Source organism: Ixodes scapularis, unplaced genomic scaffold, assembly GCF_016920785.2.
Source record: "Ixodes scapularis isolate PalLabHiFi unplaced genomic scaffold, ASM1692078v2 PGA_scaffold1__304_contigs__length_218370807, whole genome shotgun sequence".
Classification (NCBI taxonomy): Eukaryota; Metazoa; Arthropoda; class Arachnida; order Ixodida; family Ixodidae; genus Ixodes; species Ixodes scapularis.
In genome coordinates this window covers 47,873,102-47,896,331 of record NW_024609846.1, presented here as the reverse complement: position 1 = coordinate 47,896,331, position 23,230 = coordinate 47,873,102, and the positions used below count along the sequence as shown (strand labels likewise).

The window sequence follows — 23,230 nt, the reverse complement described above, 5'->3', positions numbered from 1 at the left end:
GTCTACTGGCTCTGTTACTCTTCATGCTACATCAACTGGACAGTATATATACTTTTTTGACACCTGAAGTACGAAAATGACTCGACAGCAGTTCACTAATACGTGTAAATGCACTCATACTGACACAGGTCTCCGTGTTTTACATACGTGGAGGTGGGCGGCGGAGAAAAGCTCACCGGAGAAAAGCTCACCGGAGAAAAGCTCACCGGAGATAAGCTCACCGGAGAAAAGCTCACCGCAAAACCGGCAGATGCGGAGAAAAGCTCACCGATTTTTCATTTTTTTTTTTTTTCACTTAGCGGATTTTGCGTGAAACGTGGCAATTTAACACAATTTGCATTCGCCACTTCATTAAAAAAAAATGTCCTCTTTCTTGTAATATTCTTGAAGGTCATTGCGCATATTTACTAATTCCTGAGAAATTAGTAATCCCCCATTCTGTATATTATTAAAGCCGCAAAAATGATATCAGAACATCGTACACCGGTAAAAAAGACAACGATTTATTGACAACTGAGGGTGCGCCGTCGGTAGCTCTGTCAAATAAAGACGTTTGTTCTTTGTGAGCTAATATGAATAGCGGTGTGTGAACCGCTTCAGCTCTAAATATTCTGTAGAGCCTAATAGTTAAGTGGGTATTTGTTGATGCAATCAGTGTCGGCTACGCTGTTTTCTTTCTGTTAATTTCACTAAGAAAACTTTAGTTGCGAGAACAGATTCGTCCTGTCGTGTTTGTTGTCACGAGTAACAACGGTGCCAGTGTGCAGCTCTGAAAGTCATGAGTGGCTCACCTTAGAGGGGCACTATCACACAAAGGCAACGTGCGGAAACACGAGCACGAACGGCTAGAAAACGCGCATGTCCGCGGAAGAAAGAGGCCTGATATCCTACTGACTGTTTTATCCTGTTTTCATAGGTTAATAAAAGCTTCAAAGAGAATTTCAGGCACCGCGTTGTTGCGCATGCACTTTCAGATTTTCGGTGTTTAAAGTTTTGATTTTTAGGTTTTAGGGAGACATAAGTTTTCGAACTTTTTCATGTTATTCAAGTTCATAAAATTTTCAGTTAGGCTTTAGTTCCCTAGAGAGTAAGCTGCAGAAAACACTGGCCCGCCGTTATTAATTTGGGAGCAATATACTTAATAAGCTTGGCAAATAATACAAAAAAGGACATTTTCTTTTTGACAAAGCTGACGAACTTTAATGATAATAAATTGATATATGTTACGCATGATCCAACAGCCTCCATATGAAAAGAAAAAGAAATCGGTGAGCTTTTCTCCGCATCCGCTGGTTTTGCGGTGAGCTTTTCTCCGGTGAGCTTATCTCCGGTGAGCTTTTCTCCGGTGAGCTTTTCTCCGGTGAGCTTTTCTCCGGGATTCGTGGAGGTTGTGGATCAATTGTTTTTGTGGCAGGTGCCACCTAAGTTACTTGTTTGAAGGTATTACCTATTGACTATTTTTATTGCAGTGATTATAGCTTATAAGCAATACAACCAATTCAGAATAAAAGTTGTGAAGCACCATTAGAAACCGTTTTCTATTTTTTTTACTTCATCCTTCAATAATATTTTGATGAATGTCCTTGGAATTGTGACCTTGATATGGCGTGTTACGCCTCCCTCTACTTAGAGAGATCCATGTACTGATGCCTGGCTACACCCACATGCAGAGAGCTCAACCAATCAGGTTTTCGCACTGGGTATTGAGGTAAGAATCCTCCACCAGTTGGAGGCTACAGTATTACATGAGTATGTTCCGAACATACTAGACTTTCAAGTGTGTTTCAGAAAGCAAGCATATTGTGATTTCATAAAAATTTCCGGTCTTCCGTAGCCATGCTTGGTTTTTGAAGCAGGATGTCGAAAGACTCGAAGATCTTTCCAGAAGGGTCAACGTCTGTCCGCTTGGCAGGTAAAGATCAACAAACGAAATAGTATACGGCCATTTAACATTTATTACGTGCCACCGGGCGTTTTAACCAAACATCGAACGTTAAAGACAATATACCTATTACATGCAGCGGTGCCATTGCTGGAAATCCCTTTCCTGTTAACCGTGAAAAAATTGCGGCAGGTGAGACGAATTTTGATTATTTAGTTTTCATTGTGGCGTGCTCACTCTATGTTTGTTTCATGATTTGAGAGAAAAAAAGTGATGGTAGTATCGAAGTCTTTACATGATTTTATGGTCCCGGCAGTATGAGAACGGCCGGGCGTGTCGTTCGAACCACGACCTACTGTAATCCTGACCTGCCCACAGAAAGGTGTGCCAGCGCGCACCTTGTATTACATGGCCGCGGCCGCAGCGTTTCGTCACGCTATGACTTCGCGGCGTTGCATAAAGGCTTTTTTTTTTTTCTTTCCTAGGGTTTACCCGCATATCAATCGAAGGCGCGCAAGGCCAATCCCACCTAAAAGACAAGACCTGCGCATAACGCTGCGTTAGTAGCGGCTCTGGTTAGTAGATCCCTTACCCGCCCCAAGCGGCAAACAGGCTGAAGCTTGACGAGAGTAGGGGCCGCGTCACAACCGCGTCGCATTCACTGGCGGCCACAGCTGTGCGCGTGACTGCTGAGCGTGAGCTGATAGCGAACTTCCAGTTCATTTGCAACGTGCATGCGAACACTCCTCGGCCAGGAGCGTGAGCTAGCACGCGCTCCTGTCTTTGAGACGTGCATTGCTAGCGCGCGCGCTCGTTCAGCGGAAGAACGCTTCAAAGCAGCGACCTCGCGAGCTCTCGTGATTGTGGCGTTGGCTGCATTCTCTGCTTAAAAACCGACGTACACTTTGCGCTCTCCACTTTTGCCCGCATACTCCTTTTCTATATCCTCTCTACTTTTTAACCTTGCCCCAACTTGGCTCCCCTCGCAATTTAGGAGGGGGGAGCGTCAAGAGGATTATTTTCCCTGCAGAAGTCCAGTGCCAGCGTCCAGCGAAGGGCTTTGCAGCCCTTCGCACAGCGGTTAGGCAATTTCACTGATTCATTTGACGCTCCGCGTGAACGTCTAACTCCATCGTGGCAACAGACACTCGGTGTGAGGATCTGTTTCATTATCTGCTCCACAAACCACTGAAGCAGGCGATGGAGCAGACGATGTCGCAGACGATGTAGCAGACGATGATGCTCATGCGGGCTAGCTAGGGGGCGCTGAGGGGATCTACTAGTGATGACGTTTAGAGGAGGAAACGCGCAGGCCTTGTGTTCTAGGTAGTACTGGCAAGGTGCGGCGGCCTTTGGTGGCCTTATCTGGTTCTGACCTGGTCTCCTCGCGGGCCTCACGGGGTTCATCGTAAGTCGGTGGTCGCGTGATAGATTCGTAATTAGAGTGACTATTAAACAGTGACTATTTATGGGTAATCCAAGAAGGCGCCTTATTTCGACGATGGCACAAGAGCAGTCGGAGCTAAAAAAAACGCCCTTGCGCTTCGGTGCCTGAGAAACGCGCTCCATCGGTTTAAGCGGCACTGAGAGCGACGCACCCTGCTACGTGCTACTGCTACTGCAGCCCGCTGGCGACACGCTACGCTAGGTGCTCCCGATAAACAGAAATCCCCAGCCGCGCGCCGTGCGGACCGTGAATGAATGAATAAAGACTTTATTTGGCCCAAAGGAAGATGGATTCCGAGTCTGTTGAGTCCGGGCTCCCCCCCTTGGGTCGCAGAAAAGCCTTTACCGACGCCCCGAACAGCAAAGCGACGCACTTCATCGGCGACAGCGTCTTCCAAAGGCAGCCATTCTGTGGGCAGGTCGGGAATACAGGTTACGGTTCGAACGCCCGGCTCGCGCTTCCCTGTGCTTCGGCTGCACGCGCGCGCTCGAGACGCACGAGCTGCCGAAGCGTTGTCGAAGGTAGAAGCTCACGTTGGATGTGGGACAACTATTGGCGACGAGCGCGACCGAAAGCGTCGCTGTGGTCGGCCTTCCACGATTGGCCGAACGCTGACTTATGACGTCGGAAAGGGTATATCATCGACGGAAATAAGATTAATGAAAGAACTTTAATTTTGACGGTGTTGGAAGTGTTCCTTTGAGAGCGCAATGATTTCAAGCTTCCACCATGCTATTTACAAACACCATCGAACTTGTTGTTTGCAAGGTAATGACGTCACAAGGGGGAACCGTAGGAGGGCGCCACTATAACTTCTCGCCGCTAATAGGGTGCCTTCATGATGTGCTTTGCTTAGGGTGGAGACATCTGGCCATTTTGTCCAACACTTTTATTTTCATTTTTACAGCGGAACTGTTAAGGGCTAGGTTCCCCAGGATCGTGTCCGGTACCAAAGAAATCTTGACACAAACCTCTGGACAGCTACCGCCATCTATAAGCGATGGCGGCAACCAGGCAACCAGTCTGGTTGTCGCCGTCGCTCATATATGGCGTCAACCTTTTCAGCTATCATAGAAGAATGGATAGTTGGGCGAGTTGGCGGGAATTCATCGTAGGAAATGGCCCGAAAAACAGACGAGGACGAAGAAGAAACGCACGTGATGTGCGCAGCGCACGTCACGTGTGTTTCTTCTTCGTCCTCGTCTGTTTTGCGCGCTGTTTCCTACGCTCTTATCAGTTTCGGTTTGGACTCACGATGGATCGGCCGCATGCCCTTTCTTCGGGGAAAGAAGACCGGGTGCGGAAAGAGCGGCGACGTACGCAGCAGCGCGAATGGGTCCGCAACCGTCGCGTGCGTCGAGCGCTTCAGATTCCCTTGCGAAAGAAGAGCAGATCGCTCGCCTGGAAAGCCACCGCCGAGAACAGAAGCTACAGCTCCGCTGCTCGTCCTTCTTCACCAAAATGAAAAGGTTGAAAGTTTTTTTGTTTTTTTGTTTTGTTCAGAAGCGCGTGAAAGAGCGTCTCCCTGCACGCGTTTGTGGCGTTGACTCTGCTATGGCGACATTTTGTTTTTTTACGATTCCTTTGTATTTTACCGGTGAGCGCGTGCTGTCGGCATCGGATACTACAAAGGGTGGCATCACCCTAAACAGAAACATTGAGGCACCCTAGGGACAACTAAAGCTCTTTTCTGCCGTTCTCACCTTGGCAGTGACCATAGTATTTCTCAGTGACACCATGGCAAGCACCTAATACCACCTAATACTACGCACATAAAATATAGAAAGCAAAATGACGCATAGAATAAAGCGAAAAAAAAAAGACTCATCCTTGTGACCTTATTTTTTTGATTTCCCGGCCATGAAAAACAGATCTGATGTTTGAAGCCGTCACACAGAACAGCATGACGGGAGTCAGCGATCGGGATTTTGTTGGTAAGAGAGTTTATTACTCCTTCAATACTTCGTAGATGCTTAAAAAATATTGTTTGCAGCGGAATTCCTTTTTGTATGTTCCCTGACGGCTGTACACCTGAGTAAATGGGCTGAGGACTTGATAATTTACAGTTCGACTGAATTTGGATATGTGACCATCGACGACGCTTTCAGGTCACTACGTCTAAACTAGCATTTTCAATCCGCTTGAGGTTTTAGAGCGTGTGGCGATGTCGCGATGCATTCTCCCCGCAGCACTGGAAGTAGCCTCATGCCACAGAAGAAAAATCCAGATGGATTAGAGTTGATCCGAGGGAAAACTGGAAGGATATCTGGCCACGTGAGTGTCTTTTTTAATATAAAATGTTATCATGCAAATAATGAATTGTTGGATATTGGCTTGTCATTCGGTAGATACCGACATTCACACATCTACTATCAAATGTTGTACCCGTTCGTCTTTAGCTAACAGTGACGGTGAGGGAGCCACGCCATATCTACTATCTTACAGTTCATCTAGGCTTCTACGCTGAGTGATTCTCGTGGATAAAATTATCGTAGTACCAGGCACGTAGCCAGAAGGGGGGGGGGGGGGGGGGCATGCCCTTCCCCCCCCCCCCCAAAATCTTTCATTTTGCTGGGTCCTCCTCTCCCCCTTTCCCTCATACAGCATTTTGTCATAAGTGCCCCCCCCCCCCCCCCCCCCCCGACCCCGAAACAAAATCCTGGCTACGTACCTGGCTAGTACAGAACCTGCACTAATGGCCAACTAATTATACAATCCTTACGGTATAATGTGCGGCGCAGAGTAATAGAATCTATATAATACAGTAAATCGTAGTCCTGGTGTTTGATTTTTTTTTTTTTAAATTCAGCTTGTAAGTAAGTATATTTCAAAGAATTAACTTAGAATAGTAGCCGATAACGGGATTCGACATCGTTGCAATTGCACGCTATTTAGGAGTAACGAATCATAGATTTCACTCAATACACGATTTTAAAATGTAACCCTTTAGTATTGTTAATTAAACATGCCTTAGGAAGTACCAAAATCCTGGTGGTGCGTTTTACGGGAATTGACCTAACTTGACATTTGACCCCTGAATTGAGGAGGTTATACGGATATACAAGCTCATATATGAGGAGGTACATGTAAACGTTTTCAGTCAGCACACGAATTCACAGAGAACTCGCCACCAAGATTCTGTAATTGTCTAGGCTGTTTAGTTATGAACAATACCCAGTACCTAAACATTTATCATCTTATTCACGAACAGAGCACGACACTATTCAATACTCATTTTAATTCACTAAAGTAGTAAAATGCAAATAATATTCTTTTAAAGATGAAGCTGATATACCACACCTTACATCAAGTCGAACGGCCTTTAGGCAACCGAATTTCGAAGTGTTTCCATTCTATTCCCAGTCAAAAATAAATTTGTTGATTAAGTTTTTACTATGCTCATGTGACAGCTGGTCGGATTTCTCATGGTTCTCAAAGGCCTGCCGAGTACATACAACAAAGATTTCCAGGTAAGCTCAAAATCATTTAATGATAAATGTGAATAAAAAATGGCTTGACCTAACTTAAAAATAAAAGTTTTAGGCAAAGATAAGAAATATATTGTGTTTGTCGCAGCGTTACAACAAAAGGGTTAGAAAGATATCTAAGAAAGGAAAGCCCGGGAGATGTGAAAATCTCCCGGACTTTTAAGGACCTAGATGTCAGAAAATCTTCGGATATATGATGTCGGTCGTTTTCTGACGCAATTGTGAATCACGTGAGGTAATAAAAAACTGCCTCCATTTTGTGTGGGAGATCAGTCAAATTAATGTACCCTTTAATTACAATCTCATCGTGCTCCCATAAACCATCCCATCAGGAAGACAAGGAAGCCATTTTTGATGCTCACGACACCTTGACTGCGCTGCTCAAAATTGCTACAGGCAATTTGGAAACCCTCGAGGTAAGGACATGATTATTATTCACTTGAATTGATTTTATTTATACTTTTATAATCAGTGATATAATAACTTTCTTTGACCATCGTTCAGCACAGTTAGACACATTTGGTACTGTCAGATACAACATTTCTTTGGAATAATAGAAACACACACTTTTCTAGAACTTGGTTGACACTTGTGTAACGCTAATGAGTGACATTTGCATGGGCAAGATTGCGGGACGTTGCTTTTTTGTTTCTTTATAAATAAAACTCGTTTTAGTAAAACATTTTTAAGTTTGGTACGTGTTATCGGTCTGGCGCTCCGAAATGTTACGGTTCTTCATCATGGAGGGCAGAAATAAAAGATATCGCAAAAGTTGTTTATATAAAAAAAGAAAAAAAAAAAGAAAACGTCTGGCCCAGGAATAAAAGGTAAGCGTTTTCGAGGTTCTAATTAGTATTAGTATTGTATTATTTCCCGTTCATAATCTTTCTGGAGAATATAACGATGTCTTCAGTTGTTCGGGTTAGGTGGTTCGGCTGAAAGTGATTTTTGCACAACGTTTTGCTGGGGGGCGAATATCGCAGAATCAAGGAGATCAGTTGCTATCAGTTTAGTTGGTTCACTTCAATTATTTGTGAACAGCCATATGCCACATGCACAACATAATAAAATTGTATGTTGACTTGCGCGCTGAAAAGAATAACCACCGGATGATGCTTCACATCTTCTTCGCGGTGAAACATTTTCAAGTATTCGCTAACTTTACTTGAGGTTTTGGCAATAAATTGTCCCTAAGACAAGAAGGGACGTTGGAGGACAGGGCAACTTTAGTGAAATACAAGCTTTGACCAACATTTCTTTCCAGGTGCACGAGTCTGCCTGCGTGTCAGGACTGAGTCCAGAAATGCTGGCGACTGACGTGGCTTACTATCTCGTCCGAAAAGGGGTAAATTAAACCTCTTCGTCGAAAGCGTGTCATAGCCCATACTTTGTGCACGAACGACGCCGTAAATATCAGTTTTCTTTTGATTACGCATTTTAAGAACTACCTATAGATATATTCCACCTGGTTTCAAAACATTCTTATAAAAATTCACTTATCAATATCTCATAATGTGAGCGTGTACCTTATTCTATACATATGAATAAGCAAAAGTTGTAACTACTGGGTGCTGAAAGATTAAATAAAAAATATTGTTTTATATATAAACAAATCACCTATAACAGGGGCCGGCAACCCACGGCCCGCGAATCAGATTCATGACCCCCCCCCCCCCCTCCCCCCCCCCCGGCCCTCCTCCTCTTCGCGATCTCCTGCACGCTCTCCTCCGTGTCGGCTTCGTGACGACTCGGCATGCCGCTGCGAAAGTTTGCCGACCCGACCTATACTACTAAATTAAAATTTCAGAAATAAGAATACAACGAATAGTGGTATATTTGTGCTATTCTGAGAACCAGGGTGACATACCAAGTGCTTTGTTTGTGTGGGTGTTCAGGCAAAACTAAGCTTCCAAATTCAGACGCCCACACCACAGCTTATGAGAATAGCAGTGATCTGATCGGTCTGAGTTATTCTGGAGCAGCTCTTGGACGGGCAAAAAGAGCTTTCGGAGTGTAGGCGCACATTTCATTTTCTTTCATATCACTGTCAAACTAGAAGGCAATACCTACTTCGCCTTCTTAATAAACTTTTGTTAGCACCGATTGCACGGATGGAGCGATTCCCTCGAGCACAGAACTTGGTTGCGTGTAGAAGCACCGGACGCGGTAACATGAAGATGACTGATAAAAGACAGCACAAACCGTTGTGAACGGATATTTTGGATAAAAAAATTCCACTGAAATAACATTAGAATACAATATTCTAAGGACTTAAATATTTTCTTTGAGTTCTAGAGGTTGCAATAAAACTGCAATTCTTAATTCATATTAAAAAACAACATGCAATAGGTATCGCAAATTGCTCGCAATTGTGTTGCCACATGAAACGTTCTTGGTTTAGTGCTAGAAACCTCCATGGATTTCTTCTCGAGCTCTGCCTTCAAGACTCTCCACTCCTCTCCACCCCAGTGGCTTCACCCACACCTCTCCACCTATTGACTCCTCTCCACCCCATTGACTCCACCCACTCCTCCACACCAGATTAACCAACCAGCGGTTAGATTTGATTTAGCGCTAGTAACGCCCAGGCGTTTCTTCTCGAGCTCTGCCTACAGGACTCTCCACTCCTCTCCAGCCCATTGTCTCCCACACCTCTCCATTCCATTGACTGGCGTGGGAAGAGAAGGGTTTTTCCATTTCCCCGCGCGCCGCGACCGACAAGAGACGAGGACAAAATCTTTGCAAAGTGTCGTCCATAAAGCTATCGCTTTAAAATATGCCGCCAGGGTATCTCAGCCTATCGTATATACAAGCCGAAGTTTTATTCTGAGTTTGTGCCACGTCTTGCTCTGGAGGAGCGCTTTCCCGTTAGCACACGGGTGCGATGAGGAGAAGCAAGACACGCAGAATCGTGACGACTACACCGCAGTTGTCGCTTCACGGCAGTATATCGGTGTGCGGTGAGAAGCACACTCAACGAGACTAAGCAACCCGCCAGAACGGACCACGAACATGAAAATAATTGCGAAACTTTCCAGTACTGTCAGTGTTTGACCCGAAATCAAATCGAAGAGTACGTTATTCGAATCGATTATCGAAAGTTCTGAAAACCCGCACAAGTATACCGTAACGTACGGGCCGGGTAGCGAGATCTGAGCTATTTCTTATCAGTATGATTAAAGTGAAATGAAGTTTTGGCGCAATATTCAAACAAATTCCTTACTATAAGGTAAAATGTAGCAGGATGTAGCAAGGTAAGCCCTTTGGCACAGTTTGGAGCAAACGGCGCAGCAATCACACCACCGGAATGGTTATGGACTGTATGCTTTCCGATCAGACGAGCGCACCCAATAAATGTGCACGTGGAAAGGGCTGTTAAGCCGATCAGTGCCTGCATCTTTTTCATTGCCATTACAGATGCCATTCAGGGATGCCCACTGTGCTGCCGGTAAACTGGTAGCCCTTGCAGAACGAAATAATGTACCCATGCATCAAGTTTCGATCCAGGAGGCCAAGAGCATAACGTAAGTGTTCATGACGCCCGATTCTATACCCATCGTTGTTCTGCTTATAAGGAAAAGCAAATTAGGAATGGAATTCCAAGATAGAACGTAGGACATGTTCTTAAAGGGCAACTCCGCTTCTTTTCCAGTAGTGCAAAACTATACAGTTCTCTTTGTTATCATCTACAAAACCCCCATGGCAAATATTACGACGGAATTCCGCCTAGAAGTTCATTAAAATCGCTGTCAAAGTTTTGACAAGCACGAATCCGCTGGTTTTGGGTGAGACGTGCGGGCCAGACAACACTGCCCGGCTGCATTTCCGCTTCCTCCAAATTCCTTCTCCCGGCACGTCCGCGACGTCATCAAACATGTACGGCCGGCTTCTTTTTTTTTTTTTCAATTTTTTTTTTTTTTTTTTCGGGGAGAGCACGGGTGGCGCCAGCGCCAGCGCCGTGAAAGACGTGAGTGACGCGCTCGGCCGGCCCGGCGCTCGACTATTGATACTACTGATAAGCCGATCGCCTCGTTGAGCGCGGCTTGTGTTACATCCCATACTTTTGAACACCAAGTAAAAGGAGGAGAGGGAAGTTGCTTTTGTAAGAATTTTGAGTTACAGGTTAATCTTCTATAATCTTCTGGGAGGAGAATAGCGACGCCTGTGCTAATCCAGGAGGCACAAAGGAGGATCCTGATAAGAGGGGAGCTCCTTCTTCCCCTTCTATATCACGTGGGTGTACATGGTTAGTGATGCCGAATATACAATGTTGTCCGGCTTTGCCACCGTTTCGGTTTCGGTTTGTAATCATGGCTAGAGTAAAATTACACGAAAAATATTTTATTTTTCGCGAAACAAAAGATTGGGGATTGTTTTTGAGTGCTTCAAAAAGCAAAATCGGCTACTATCTCAAAATTTTTGAAATTAAGCGGAGTTGCCCTTTAAAGGGGCCCTGCAATCATATTTAAGCATCTAACTTTCTTGCGGTTTCCACGTCTCTCGGGGTTTGGGCAAGCCAGCGGCACGGAGAGAGTAACTAAATATCAGTGCATCATATTTTAACCGGACGATGCGGAAACCTGCTCCACCGACGGGTGCGACCCGCGGTACCGAAAGCGCGCGATATGTGACGTCTTTGGTCCTGGGCTCACTACTGGTCAGAGCCGCTAAAAGCTTCTTTTTAGTCGAAATACAAAATATAAGTGGCGCAAACCGTTTCAATTATTTATAAAAGTAGTTTTTGTTCAGTATTTTAGATCAAAAAAGAAACGAATGCAGTTCACAAAGTACGGAAACAAGAAATGACCCGTCGACATACCCGCCACCAAGCGGTGGAAAAGGTGGCGCATACTAGAAAGGAGCAGTGGAACTGTAGCAGTGGGATCAGGCGCCGACACGGAAAGGTCCCGGATGTACGCGGCGGCGCTGGTTTACGGACTGGAGGATCCGACCGGCTCCGAGCGTTCCGAGCAGGGGTTTCCCTAGACCCTCCCCTAGGGGGGGTTGAGACCCCCCCTAGTTTTCCTGGACACCCCCCCCCCCTTAAATCTAAAAAGGAAAAAAAAAAAGGAAAAAAGAAAATAAAATTCTTTTTTTCAGATTAAGTAGAAAACACCACCTCTCAGGTGTATATATAGAGAAAGGGAAACATACATTACGGGTATGAGCATTTGGTTAATAGACGTCTGTAATTTAGCTAGTGGACTAAAAAAGAAACAGTTTTATATTTTATCCAGCCTCGCCTCGCCTCGCATCGCCTCCCCCCCCCCCGGAACCATTGGGACACCCCTCCTTGATTAGAATCCTGGGGAAACCCCTGGTTCCGAAGGCCTTCGGCGAGCAGCTTTGTCTTGCGGTTTGCCCGTTTCGCGGTATGGGAGGGCGAAGCGGCCCTCATTCTGAACTGATCTCTACCCCGTGTTTTCTATCATTTGTGGCCAATGAAGTGTCATGCCGAATTAGTGTTTAATCGCGCAGCAAATGCAATGAGAGCCGCTCTGGCTGCCCGCTGTATACAGCCCATCCAGAACATGCTTTAGTAGCGCCCTCTCGCGGCGTCGACACGGAGTGCGCAGCCGTGAGCGCTCGCTGAGCTCACTACCCCTCCTCTAGTTCACAGCCACTCAAGCAAGCAAGGACGTCATGAAGGCGGTTATTTTTTTGCTTGTTTTTGTAATTTTAATTTGCCTATAACTTTTAAAATAAAGCGAAATTCGAGAAAAGAAAAGTTTCATTAAGTTACTACGTTCAGTGCGTTCAGGTTCGGTGCAAATTAAAACCAGTAAGTGCTTGCAGGGCCCCTTTAACTCGGGAAATTGGAATACGCTGGTATGTTTCTGGGATAAAAGGAAAGCGACATGTTTTATCCTGTCTTCGTCCTTCATGTCGCTTTCCTTTTATCCCTCCATGTTAAATGTACGCTCAGTGAAAAAAAAAAAAAGTTCACTAGGAGAATTACGAGCAGCGGTTTTCCACGAAGAGCTATTGTACGCGATTGACTAAAGGGAGATCGGCACTGTCAAAACGTTTAAACGATCCTTTTTTTTATTTATTTTTTTTACGTTGCGTGGATTCAGATTTTATCGCATTTTGGGCACGAAAAGAGGAGCGCGTGTTCGTAATTTTATTAGAACTCTTTCGACAAATAAATCAAGTTTGAAGCCTAAACATAGACGAAAATATACCAATTTGGCAAATTCTCTTCATCAGTTTCTTCCACAACTTTCATCGTTTCAATCGACTCTTAGATTAGGGTTATTTCGGAATTCAAGTTGTGTTAAACCCTTTTCCGAAAAAAAATAAAAACGTTGGGTTTGTCCATTGCAGAAATATTTTCGACGAGGACTTGGCAGATGTTTGGAACTACGAGCACGCCGTCGAGCAGTACTCCGCAACAGGTGGCACGAGCAAGAAGACCGTTGAAGCACAGATCCAAGCGCTGCGCAAGTGGCTTTCATCGTGAACTCAATCACCTCGTGCTGTTCTGCGAAAGCAGAGCAGTGTACACAGTTTCATTCCTTACGAGGCTAATTAAAAACGCGAAATAAAAAAAAAAAAAAAATATATATATATATATAAAACTTAGAAAGTATTCGTTGATCTGACACTGGCAAACATGAATCCCACAGAGTATATATATATATACACTGGCAAACATGAATCCCACAGAGTATATATATATATATATATATATATATATATATACTCTGTGGGATTCATGTTTGCCAGTGTCAGATCAACGAATACTTTCTAAGTTTAGATAATACAATTGTGTCTCGGTAATAGAGTTTTAGTATATCTTTCCAATGACTCCAAAAAAGATACCCGATACTCCGCGGCCAGCTTTATGCATGCAGTGTGTCGTTATTGGGTATAGCAACGATCTAATAAAAGTCTCTAACATGAACACCTTTGTTCGCCCCTTCCCCTCCCCTCCCCCCCCCCCCCCCCCCCAAAAAAAAAAAATAACAACAACAAAAACGCTTATAGTGTTATTTCCTCCTAATAAGGAGGCAAGTGTTAGCAGATCCTTCCGATGACCCCGATAACGGTACTCGATACTCCACCCCCGCCTTTGAGGATGCATCGTATCGTTATCGGGGCTGTCGGAACGATCCACTAAACCTCTCTAAAAATGAATGTATTGATTCTATTTCCCGAAATTTTTGGGATATTTCCGAGGCATCAGTTTATACGCCCTGTAAGTATGCTGAAGTACATCTTCGCGTGAGGTTATGAGAATGGGGTGGGGGGTGAGGTTAGTTACTGGAGGACACCGAAACCGTGCCAAGGGCGCGAGTTGCGAAGGTGGAGTCAAGTCAGCACCGCCATTGGATGAGGTCGATGGAAAACGGAATAACGCGCGTACATTTAGGTGATGAACAGCAGCATGAGCAAATGCACTTTCACACCGTATTCTCTCCAGTCCAGTGGGTGTAGGACTGGGTGCGCAGTGTCGAACCGAAACTCTTTTCGGTTCGGTTCGGGTGACGGTTCACATATTTCGGTTCGGTTCAGGTTCAACTCCAGAGAGGAAAAAATAACGGTTCAAACCGCTCTTTTTTTTTCTTTTTTTTCCATGAGAAACACTTCGAGGTCGTCATCAGGTCATGTGGAACTCTCCGTTGTGCACGGTGCTTGAGGTTGCTGTGGCTGGGCATCTTCTTTAAGTGCGCGAGCTTCCTCCTGCTGCTTTGCTTTGTGCCTCTCCTCGCTTGTTAACGTGACATGGTATCGAGGATACAAAGATTTAGCTGCACAGAATATGTCGCTTCCGAGTAACACCCTCTCGCCCTCTCATGGCAGCGGCCAGCTGATACGCGACCGGGACGTCAATTTTTTACGTCTCCATTCGACACGTGAGCCATGTCCCGTAGAAGTCCCACAAAATTAGTCGCCCCCTTTGAAGCTGCACTCTTGCTTCCTCGGCCGGCCCCAGGGACGCTACTACGTTCCTTCTTGATTGCCAGTCTTCTTAAAGGGACCATGAAATGATTTTAAAATCGAGTTTCATCCACCGCACGTCGTAAAAGGTGTGAAAAGAAACACAAAAACACAAAAATGGGGAGCCAAAAAAAATTATTTGCTATAGAACTTTTAAAAGAAAACTGGACTCTTTTGCGCCTTCCTTCCTTCGCCTGTTCACTACGATGCATCCGCGGAAATGGAGCACGTCAGCCAAATCCAGGTCGCCTATTGGGCGCGTTCAGTAGCGCCTCCCTTGCCTCCGAACGGAGTGCCTCGAGTTGGAGTCATCGGAGCGCCTACTGAACGGCAAAAAAACCCGCGGCTCCAAGCCTGCTTCTACGCAACTTCCGCTTCCTCCCCTGCGCCAGACGGTCTCCGAATAAACTGGAAGCAGACGATGGCGAGCTCGATCGCTTTTATTTGACCCCGGTATTGAAGAAGTCTGGACAAGGTCGTTGAAGAAGAAGCGGGTGATTGTACACATCAGCGCTGCTGTTCGAAGCGATGCAACGCGATCGAGCCCTTCGCTTGGCGGTGCAAAGGCAGCTACTGTTATAAAAGCCGACAAAAAACGTCGTCAGCACACGCAAAATACAGAGCTCAGCGAATCTATCCCGCCGGTTGCGATACTTTTATACGGCCATAAGTTTGTTCTGCCCTTCGTAACGAACTTCCTATAAAATGTATTCGTATACACACGGGAAGTTCGGCCGCGCTCGGCGATCAAGGTTTTGTCGGCCGAAGCGAGCCTCAGCCAACGTGCACCCCGATTAAGCTACGCAAACAAAACATTAATCGGTATCATGCTCTGCGTGAGCGTCCAACCGGCTTCCAAAGTCGCGTTCATACCCTGTTTTGCTCTGTTGAGCGCGGACAGGACTATCGTCAATTACCGAGTTTCCGTGCAACGGTGATCAAGACACAGCGTCAAATGAACGTTTGCGTTGTTTATTAGCATATTCAAACCAAACAAAATACTGTCCAATGCATTTTCCAAAAGAGCCTTACCTGAAAAAGATATTCGAACGCGTTATTCGTCTTACCTAGAGCACTTTTCATTAACAGAAGCGAGCAAACCGCGCACCCGCGACAGAACCGAAGCAGTTTATCCCGCCATATTGTTTGTTTTTTCCTCTTTTAGCGCCGGAAATCGTCACCAGTCAGGAAATGACGTCATTTTAGCTCCTTTGACTCTACGTGCACCGTCTCCGGACTCGGTGCTTCGGAGCTTGACTCCGAAGCCCCGGAGTTACGTGCACCGGAAGTGACTTTTGGCCGTCCAGTGGAAGGAGTCAGTGACTCCTTGACTCCGGGGCCGCTACTGAACGCGCCCATTGGGTAAGAGCCTACCTCACCAGCACCGCGATCGTAAACAATAAATAGCCGGCGAATGTTTCCTAAAAGTTTTGTTAAATAATATTCAGATCCACATTTTGTAGCATAATTAGAGATGTGTGGCGAAAATTGCCAAATTTGATAATGCTGAGAGCCAGGCGCCATCTATCGTGTGGTAAACGAAGCAACTACTGCGCGTGCGCAGTAGGGCAGGGCCGACAGTTATTTGGGTGGCGGCCAGCGACGAACGTTTATTTTCTTTGTTTTCCTTCCTCTCAAAACTCTGACTGACTGAACGTTTATTTTTCTACGTGTTCTTCCCGCGCGTGCCGACTTCAAGCAGCAAGAAAACAGTACTTAAAACAGACCACGACGAACAAGAACGCTGGATCCACCGACTTCGACGAAGCGTATAGGCCTAGCAGGCATTCCGACTCGGCGCTGCGTTGCTTCGTCGCAAGACCGTCTGCCTACGATCGGCTGGCGTGCTAAATGGAATATGCCCGCGCGACCCTTGTGGACCCTTCCCGTATTATAGTTTGATCACTGACCTCAATTCTAGATTAAGAGGTGAGGTCAATCTCTTCCCCTTGTTTTCCGAGGCAGTGTTGACGAACACTCGTCGAAAAGGGACTCTCGTCGATTCTATCTTCTTGTTTTGTGTGATATAGAGCTGAAATAAACGCCGTATGGATTACCTTCGTAACACGGTATGTACACTTTGTTATTGGTATGCCATTTTTATTCTGACAGACTGCACGTCACTGTCGAGCTATAACAGTTCGCGGGACCCCGGTCCAACCTTTCTTTGCCGAGTGTCGCGTCAGTATCGAGTTGCAATCGTAAAAGAACAGTCCCGAAGCGCTTACAAACAGCGCGAATACAAGACTTCCATCAAGCGCGCGCGTCCGCTCCGAGTGTAAACAGGTATTTACGTGGCTCTTGCTGACACTCGTAGTTCAAACGTATCTTTTTTAACGTCGGCTCGCTCCTGCATCTCCGAGGCCGCGAAAAACGCCATCTACGTCGCTTTGCAAACGACTGATACGGGCCGGCCCTTCTGCCAACAATGACGGGGTGGTTGACTTCTGGAGTCTTCACCGGAAGACTCGCTGCACTTCCCAACAGGCATACCGGCGTATGGGACTAGTCCCATGCTGTCGCTGTAGCGCAACATATCTCATTGAATTTCGCTCAGCTGCGATGCGGCGATGAGAGGCGCCGATTCAGGAAATACGTCGGTGACATCAGCGCAGTAAAACCTACCGGCGCACCCACACTTGTTGCCGCTAACACCCCCATTCTCCTACTGCCGAGAGAACTTCCGGTTCCGGAAACGGTCTACGTCACGGCTTCTTTTGCGGTCAGTTGGAGAGAATGAAAAAGTCGATATTTCAATAATTTTTTGTGTAGAAGTTAATAAACCAAGACGAAAACGGATGCCTGTTCGGCATTCAGTGAACATTGACGGTTTGATGTAAAGGTTATCTGGAAAAAGTAAAAAGGTCATTTCATGGTCCCTTCGCAGACGACAAGTTTATCGTCTGCGATAAACTTGTCGCAGAACTCTCTCAGTTCCATCAATCGTCGCATCATGACCCCGGTGGACATCCACCTAGTTACCAATCCAGGACAGGCTTCTTCACTATAAAATAGCGCAAGGACGATGGAAGGAAGAACGAGAAGACGGGAAAGAGCGCTACTGACAACTGGCGTTTTATTTACGAGAAAAAAGAAGGCGAAAAGAAGTGAGGTATTTCAAAGACTTCTTTCACATCTTTTCGCCTTCTTTTCTTTTGTAAATAAAACTTCAGGTATCAGTAGCGCTCTTTCCTGTCTTCTCATTCTTCCTTCCGTCGTCCTTTCGCTATTTTTTTTTTAGTGATGTTTACCCAACTAGCCCACCAGATGATTTTAATGCATTTTAACGGACTTCTCCAGATTGAACTTCCGAAGTAGGGACAGCACGGTGTGGGACCTCATTTTTTTCACACCTTCTCGGTCCTTCCGTGTGATATCGCCAGTAGCTGTAGACTTGAGAGCGCGATGTACAGCGAGCTGCAGCGTGTACGTAGCACACCCCATTCCTTGAAGATTAGGTCCCGCATCTGAAAGAGCAAGAGCTCCTCCTAATTCTTCGAGGTGGGAGGCACCATCTGAGTCCCCACTGTACGCGTGCACGTCTTCCTCTTCCGACTCAGACTGGTCGGATCTTGCCAAGACAGGGCCAGCAGATTCTTCTCCGAAGAGGGCAACTGTTTTCAGCATATTGTCTCCGTTGTCGGTCGTTATACTGTAGACATGCTCTGGGGAGACGTCGTTCCTTGAAAGTGCTTGAAGACCTTCGCTTTTCAAACGTTCCGCGGTGTGTCGCTCGGACATTTCTTTAATTGCCAGCGTTTGCAGGTGAATTTTCCTATTTTCGACCTATTGGTTGTTCACGCCGAGTACTGCGCGTTCCAGACGCGTGGCGCAGTCGATTTTCAGTGACACCAACCGTGCCCTAAGGGACCCAGAGACCTCTCTATTTCTGCATTTTAAAAGCCTTTCTGCCGGACGCTTTCGGCATTTATTGTGACGCGATCTTTGAGGTCCTTCAGCACGGGATCGATAATTTTCCGGAACCCGGAGTCATCCATCAAGCGAAATGGCAGGCTGTTCGTGATGACCAGCTCGACACATGCGTCCATAACTTCGTTTCCGGTTAGGGTGCAGCCAGTGGGTGCAACCCCACCGTGAATGCCGTTTTGACTCTTCTTTTGACGGTTGACAACTTTCTTCCTATGTAATCTACAGTCATAAAGTTAATGTCAAATTAAAGAGCTATTCTTCAACTACAGTTTAGTGTCTCGAAATTACTATTATTTTTCGTTTCTAGTTTATTGTTTAGATTTTAATACACCAGTTTCTAAATTTGATTTTTTCCCCCTCGAGTTATAACTTATAACATCCCTACGTACACGATAATTTACGTGACCAGTCAGCTGGATATAACGAATAAAAAAAAAGTAAGCAACCAACTGTACAGAGAATGTTCATTTTAAAATAACGAATAAACTTTAAAATAGTGTTATATCATCGTGCTATAGAAACGGAATCACGTCAAATAATAAAAAACACGAGACATTTACTTTGGAAGCACCATTCGAAATCACAGTTTCTAGAGCTGTGATTTCGAATGGTGCATCGACATATTACGCGTAAAGTTTACTATTAGACCCCAAACTTTTTTCATTGAGTTACGATAAGTTGTAGTTTCTTATTACCAAGTATCGATGGCGACACCTGTTCAAGAATCCCTTAAGCTGCATTTGTCGTCGTGTGCCTCTTAAAACGCCACGTGAAAGACAAAAAAAAAAAAAAAAAAGCGCCAGATGCTATGGTGTTAGATGCCTGGAACAAGCGCGAGGCAGCGGGTGCACCACAGCTGCTTTTGTGCGCGTAACACGATTCAAACAAAGTCGGCATTATGAAAGAGATTTCGCAAGTTGCGACTCCGCCGTGTATGCCAGCGCGTATGGATTTTGCTTCCCTCTGATTCCCACAATTTATATTGCGCCGCGATGAGGCGCTTCGAGTTTTTGAATAAGTCTTCAATGATTTATCAACTGAAAAAATAATTTTCGCGGTCACACAATGGCTTTCTTGAATGGTTCGTATATTTCGTTTCACGGTTGGTATATTTTGTTTCCCAGTCACCTCGGTGACTTTTAACTGGCAATGATATTAGAACAAAACACTACAGATAAATTAAAACATCTCAGTGGGTCTGAGCCAACGCGCTGGCCTATGAATCCTTATTTGGTGGGTTCGAATACCAGCCGAGGTGCCCGCAATCTGACGATGCCCAATCCGAGATTTTGGTTGACGTCAAAAGATCACCAGTTGGTCGAAATGAACCCACGGATTTTGTAGCGTGAGCTACACTGGCCGAGGCTGAGCAGTTTCGCGTGGCTATCAAAGTTGACGTCACACGGCGCATAGCTGGCATGCCGGAGCCACCGCGCGCTCCGCCGCCGCCGCGTGCGCCTCGCAGGTCTGCGCATGCGCGAGGAGCAGTGACGTCACATGACGCACAGCTGGCGCGCCGGAGCCGCCGCGCGCTCTGCCGCCACCGCGGGCGCCTCGCCGGTCTGCGCATTCCAGAGGAGTGACGTCATAGCCGCGGCAGACGCACTGGCGCCGCCGCGTGCCCAACTGTGCGCCTCCGTTGCTCAATAGCCAAATCTGACGCTGCACCGGAACCGCTCGATAGCACCTCTCATTTTGTGCGCATAAGCTCGCGCTAGTATATCCTGGCATAGCCGAGCTAGGCCACAGCAATTTTTTCGCTGAAACGCGCTCATTCTCTGGCGGACAGCGCACGGAATAGTTTTGGCGAACGAGTTCGGAACAGTTCTTTTGATTAGCTCCAATTCAGGTTCAGCTACAAAATGACGCCGAACATTTCGGCTTGGGTTTTGTTCCGGTTCGGGCAAATAAGCGGTTCAGTTCCGGTTACGGTTCCGACACCCTGCTCGTGCGTGGCTTACCTGGCCTTGACACCGGACCGTTACGTGCGGTGCGGGGAAGAACAAGAACTGTGTTAATCATAATGTAACACCTGGGGCTGCGGTGCGGAAAGTTCAAAAACTTTAAAGTCGGAGCAAAAGACAACAGTAGGAGGGCGTCTGAAACTCAAACAGAAACTAGGAGTTTACATTCTCCCACTGTCCTTTTTTTTTTCGTCTTGCAAGCTTTTTTTTTTTCACACTTGTTTTAGGTGTTACATTATGAATATCAGCAGCGATCGCCTGCACACTCGCAGTTCTTTTGTTTTTTGCAAAGAACTGTATGCTATATTTTTTTCACAGCAGCATACGGGCAAGAGGTCTTAGTTCTGGAAGGCGGTTGCAACCAGCTATCAAAAGCGACAAGATCGCGCTGCCGGCGGTCTATGGGACATATCTACAAGCTGTTTTTCCTTAAACTTAAAAAAAAAAAAAAATGTTTAAAAACTTTTAGCCTTACCACTCTGGAGAAGAAGGAAAAGCAGCGGAGCTTTAGCTTTTGTTCTCGGCTGCGACTTTCCAGGCGAGCGATCTGCTCTTCTATCGCAAGGGAATCTGAAGCGCTCGAACTTTAGGCCATAACGGCCTCGCGGCGGTTGCGGAACCATTCGCGCTGCTGCGCACATCGCCGCTCGTTCCGTTCCCGCTCTTCTTCCTCCGAAGAAATGTTGCCGCCATCTATGAGCGACGGCAGCAACCAGTTGTCTGGTTGCCGAGGCTGGAGAGGTTGCCGCGATCTATGAGCGACGGCGGCGAACAGACAACCCGCAAACACAACACTCTGGACAGCTACCGCAATCTATGAGAGAAGGCGGTAACCAGAGTGTTGTGTCGACATTTCTTTGGTACCGGACACTATCCTAGAGAAAGTACAACTTAACAACTCCACTGTAAAAAAAAAGTTGGGAAAGTTAATTAACGCAGTCTGTGCAGGTGGGTTATACCAACACTTAACTATAAAACAAGGCCGGTGCCTGACGTCATCGTATCCCCGATCTCAACCCAAGCGGCAAACACGCAGAAGCTCGTCAAGCCATAGGCAGGCCAGGCCTTGTCAATGGCTAATCGTCACACTACGCTGGATACCTTAATGGAAAAAAAAATATATGAATCTATATAAGAACTGATATGAAATATCCAAAAACTGATATGCCATTTATAAAACTGATATAAATTGTCCAAAAACCGATATGTGACATATAAAACTGATATGAAATACCCAAAAACCTATATGCGACATATGAGAACTGATATGCAACATCTGCCAACTGGTATAAATGATAACTGATGACTTTCATATCAGAATATGCAGTGTGTACAATAAACATATCAGAAATACATTCATATATTTTTTTTTCATTATAGAACGTGCCGCGCGGGCAAGCAAACACGTGGCTTGTAACCGCAGTGAAGCGGCTTGATTTATTGGCTTCCAAATAATTACGGCATGAGCGTTTACTTTTTACTAAGAGATTCATCCTCTGGGCCGTTCAAAATACTCTCAGATGAATGACATTACTGAAAATAAATCATCATGTTGGGAATATTATTTACTGCTTAGGTGGTCACCGAAAAAAATCCGTACCTTAAAACCAGTATAAAAGGCGGAAACACAGAGCTCGGAAGTAGTTATCGGATGTGCTGCTGCATTTATTTTTGTTGTGCCGTTTATGTATATTGCTCAGTGTATATCTTCAGCTCATGCTAGTGGTATGCATAATGTATCTACATGATGGCGTGAGCAAATAAAAATATTTTTGTAGCACGTGAATTAAGCGGTACCTAGCATAGCTGAAACTGATATGCGACATATGAAACTGATATGAAAAAGGTGTCCAATAAACATATCAGAAATAAATTCATATAAATTTTTTCTGCAGGGTAAATAACAAAATTTTGTTAATGCGGAGCGCAAATTCGTCTGCTTCACGCACAGGGGTTGCTATGATAGTCAGAATGCCGAGTTCTTACTGGCTGATTGAACATAAATTGTGGGTAGACCTCAAGGCATCTAGCCAGGCACGTAGCCAGGATTTTGTTTGGGGGGGTGGGCCGCCCATGACGAAATGCTGTACGAGGGGAGGGGGGAGAGGAGGTTTCAGCAAAATGGAAGATTTCTGAGGTGGGGGCGGGGAAAGGGCAGGCCCCATGCCCCCCCCCCCCCCCCCCCCCCCCCTTGGCTACGTGCCTGCATATACCCACTACCTTTGAAGTCCCACTATCCATTGAAGTCTACCCGCTATCCTTTCAGTGAAAGGCAATAGGCCTCCCGCGTTGACCAAGGGGCGCTGCGAAAAGGGACTTGTTAGGACTTGCTTTCGCGCATGTAGAACAGTGCCTGCTCTGGCGTGGAACGCGAGATCATGAGAGAAATACAAAGAAACAAGTTTGAACGCCGTCGAAGCAAAAAGCACAAGCCAAATCTCAGATACTAGGAGCATAATCCCAAAGATGCCATTTTACGCGTTCCAAAGTAAAAATGAAAAGAAAAAAAAGGACAGCCTCCAGACGCCAGATGTTCTGACGTCACCACCTAGCGATAAAAGACGCGTACCCTAAC

At 45.9% G+C, this 23,230-nt stretch overlaps 1 protein-coding gene across 2 annotated transcripts in view; it reads left to right on the top strand.

Moving 5' to 3' along the window:
• Positions 1 to 13,394, top strand: part of LOC8033987 (argininosuccinate lyase) — a 43,801-nt gene extending 30,407 nt beyond the window's left edge. For both annotated transcript variants that reach the window (XM_029967212.2, XM_029967211.2), the window contains 11 exons: positions 1,631 to 1,708; positions 1,835 to 1,912; positions 2,022 to 2,074; positions 5,201 to 5,263; positions 5,323 to 5,437; positions 5,519 to 5,603; positions 6,740 to 6,799; positions 7,150 to 7,233; positions 8,082 to 8,162; positions 10,235 to 10,341; positions 13,145 to 13,394. In XM_029967212.2, coding sequence (XP_029823072.2) covers positions 1,631 to 1,708; positions 1,835 to 1,912; positions 2,022 to 2,074; positions 5,201 to 5,263; positions 5,323 to 5,437; positions 5,519 to 5,603; positions 6,740 to 6,799; positions 7,150 to 7,233; positions 8,082 to 8,162; positions 10,235 to 10,341; positions 13,145 to 13,280 — 940 coding nt within the window. In that variant the 3' untranslated portion in view covers positions 13,281 to 13,394. The remainder of the gene's footprint in view (positions 1 to 1,630; positions 1,709 to 1,834; positions 1,913 to 2,021; positions 2,075 to 5,200; positions 5,264 to 5,322; positions 5,438 to 5,518; positions 5,604 to 6,739; positions 6,800 to 7,149; positions 7,234 to 8,081; positions 8,163 to 10,234; positions 10,342 to 13,144) is intronic.
• Positions 13,395 to 23,230: the final 9,836 nt, after the last annotated feature.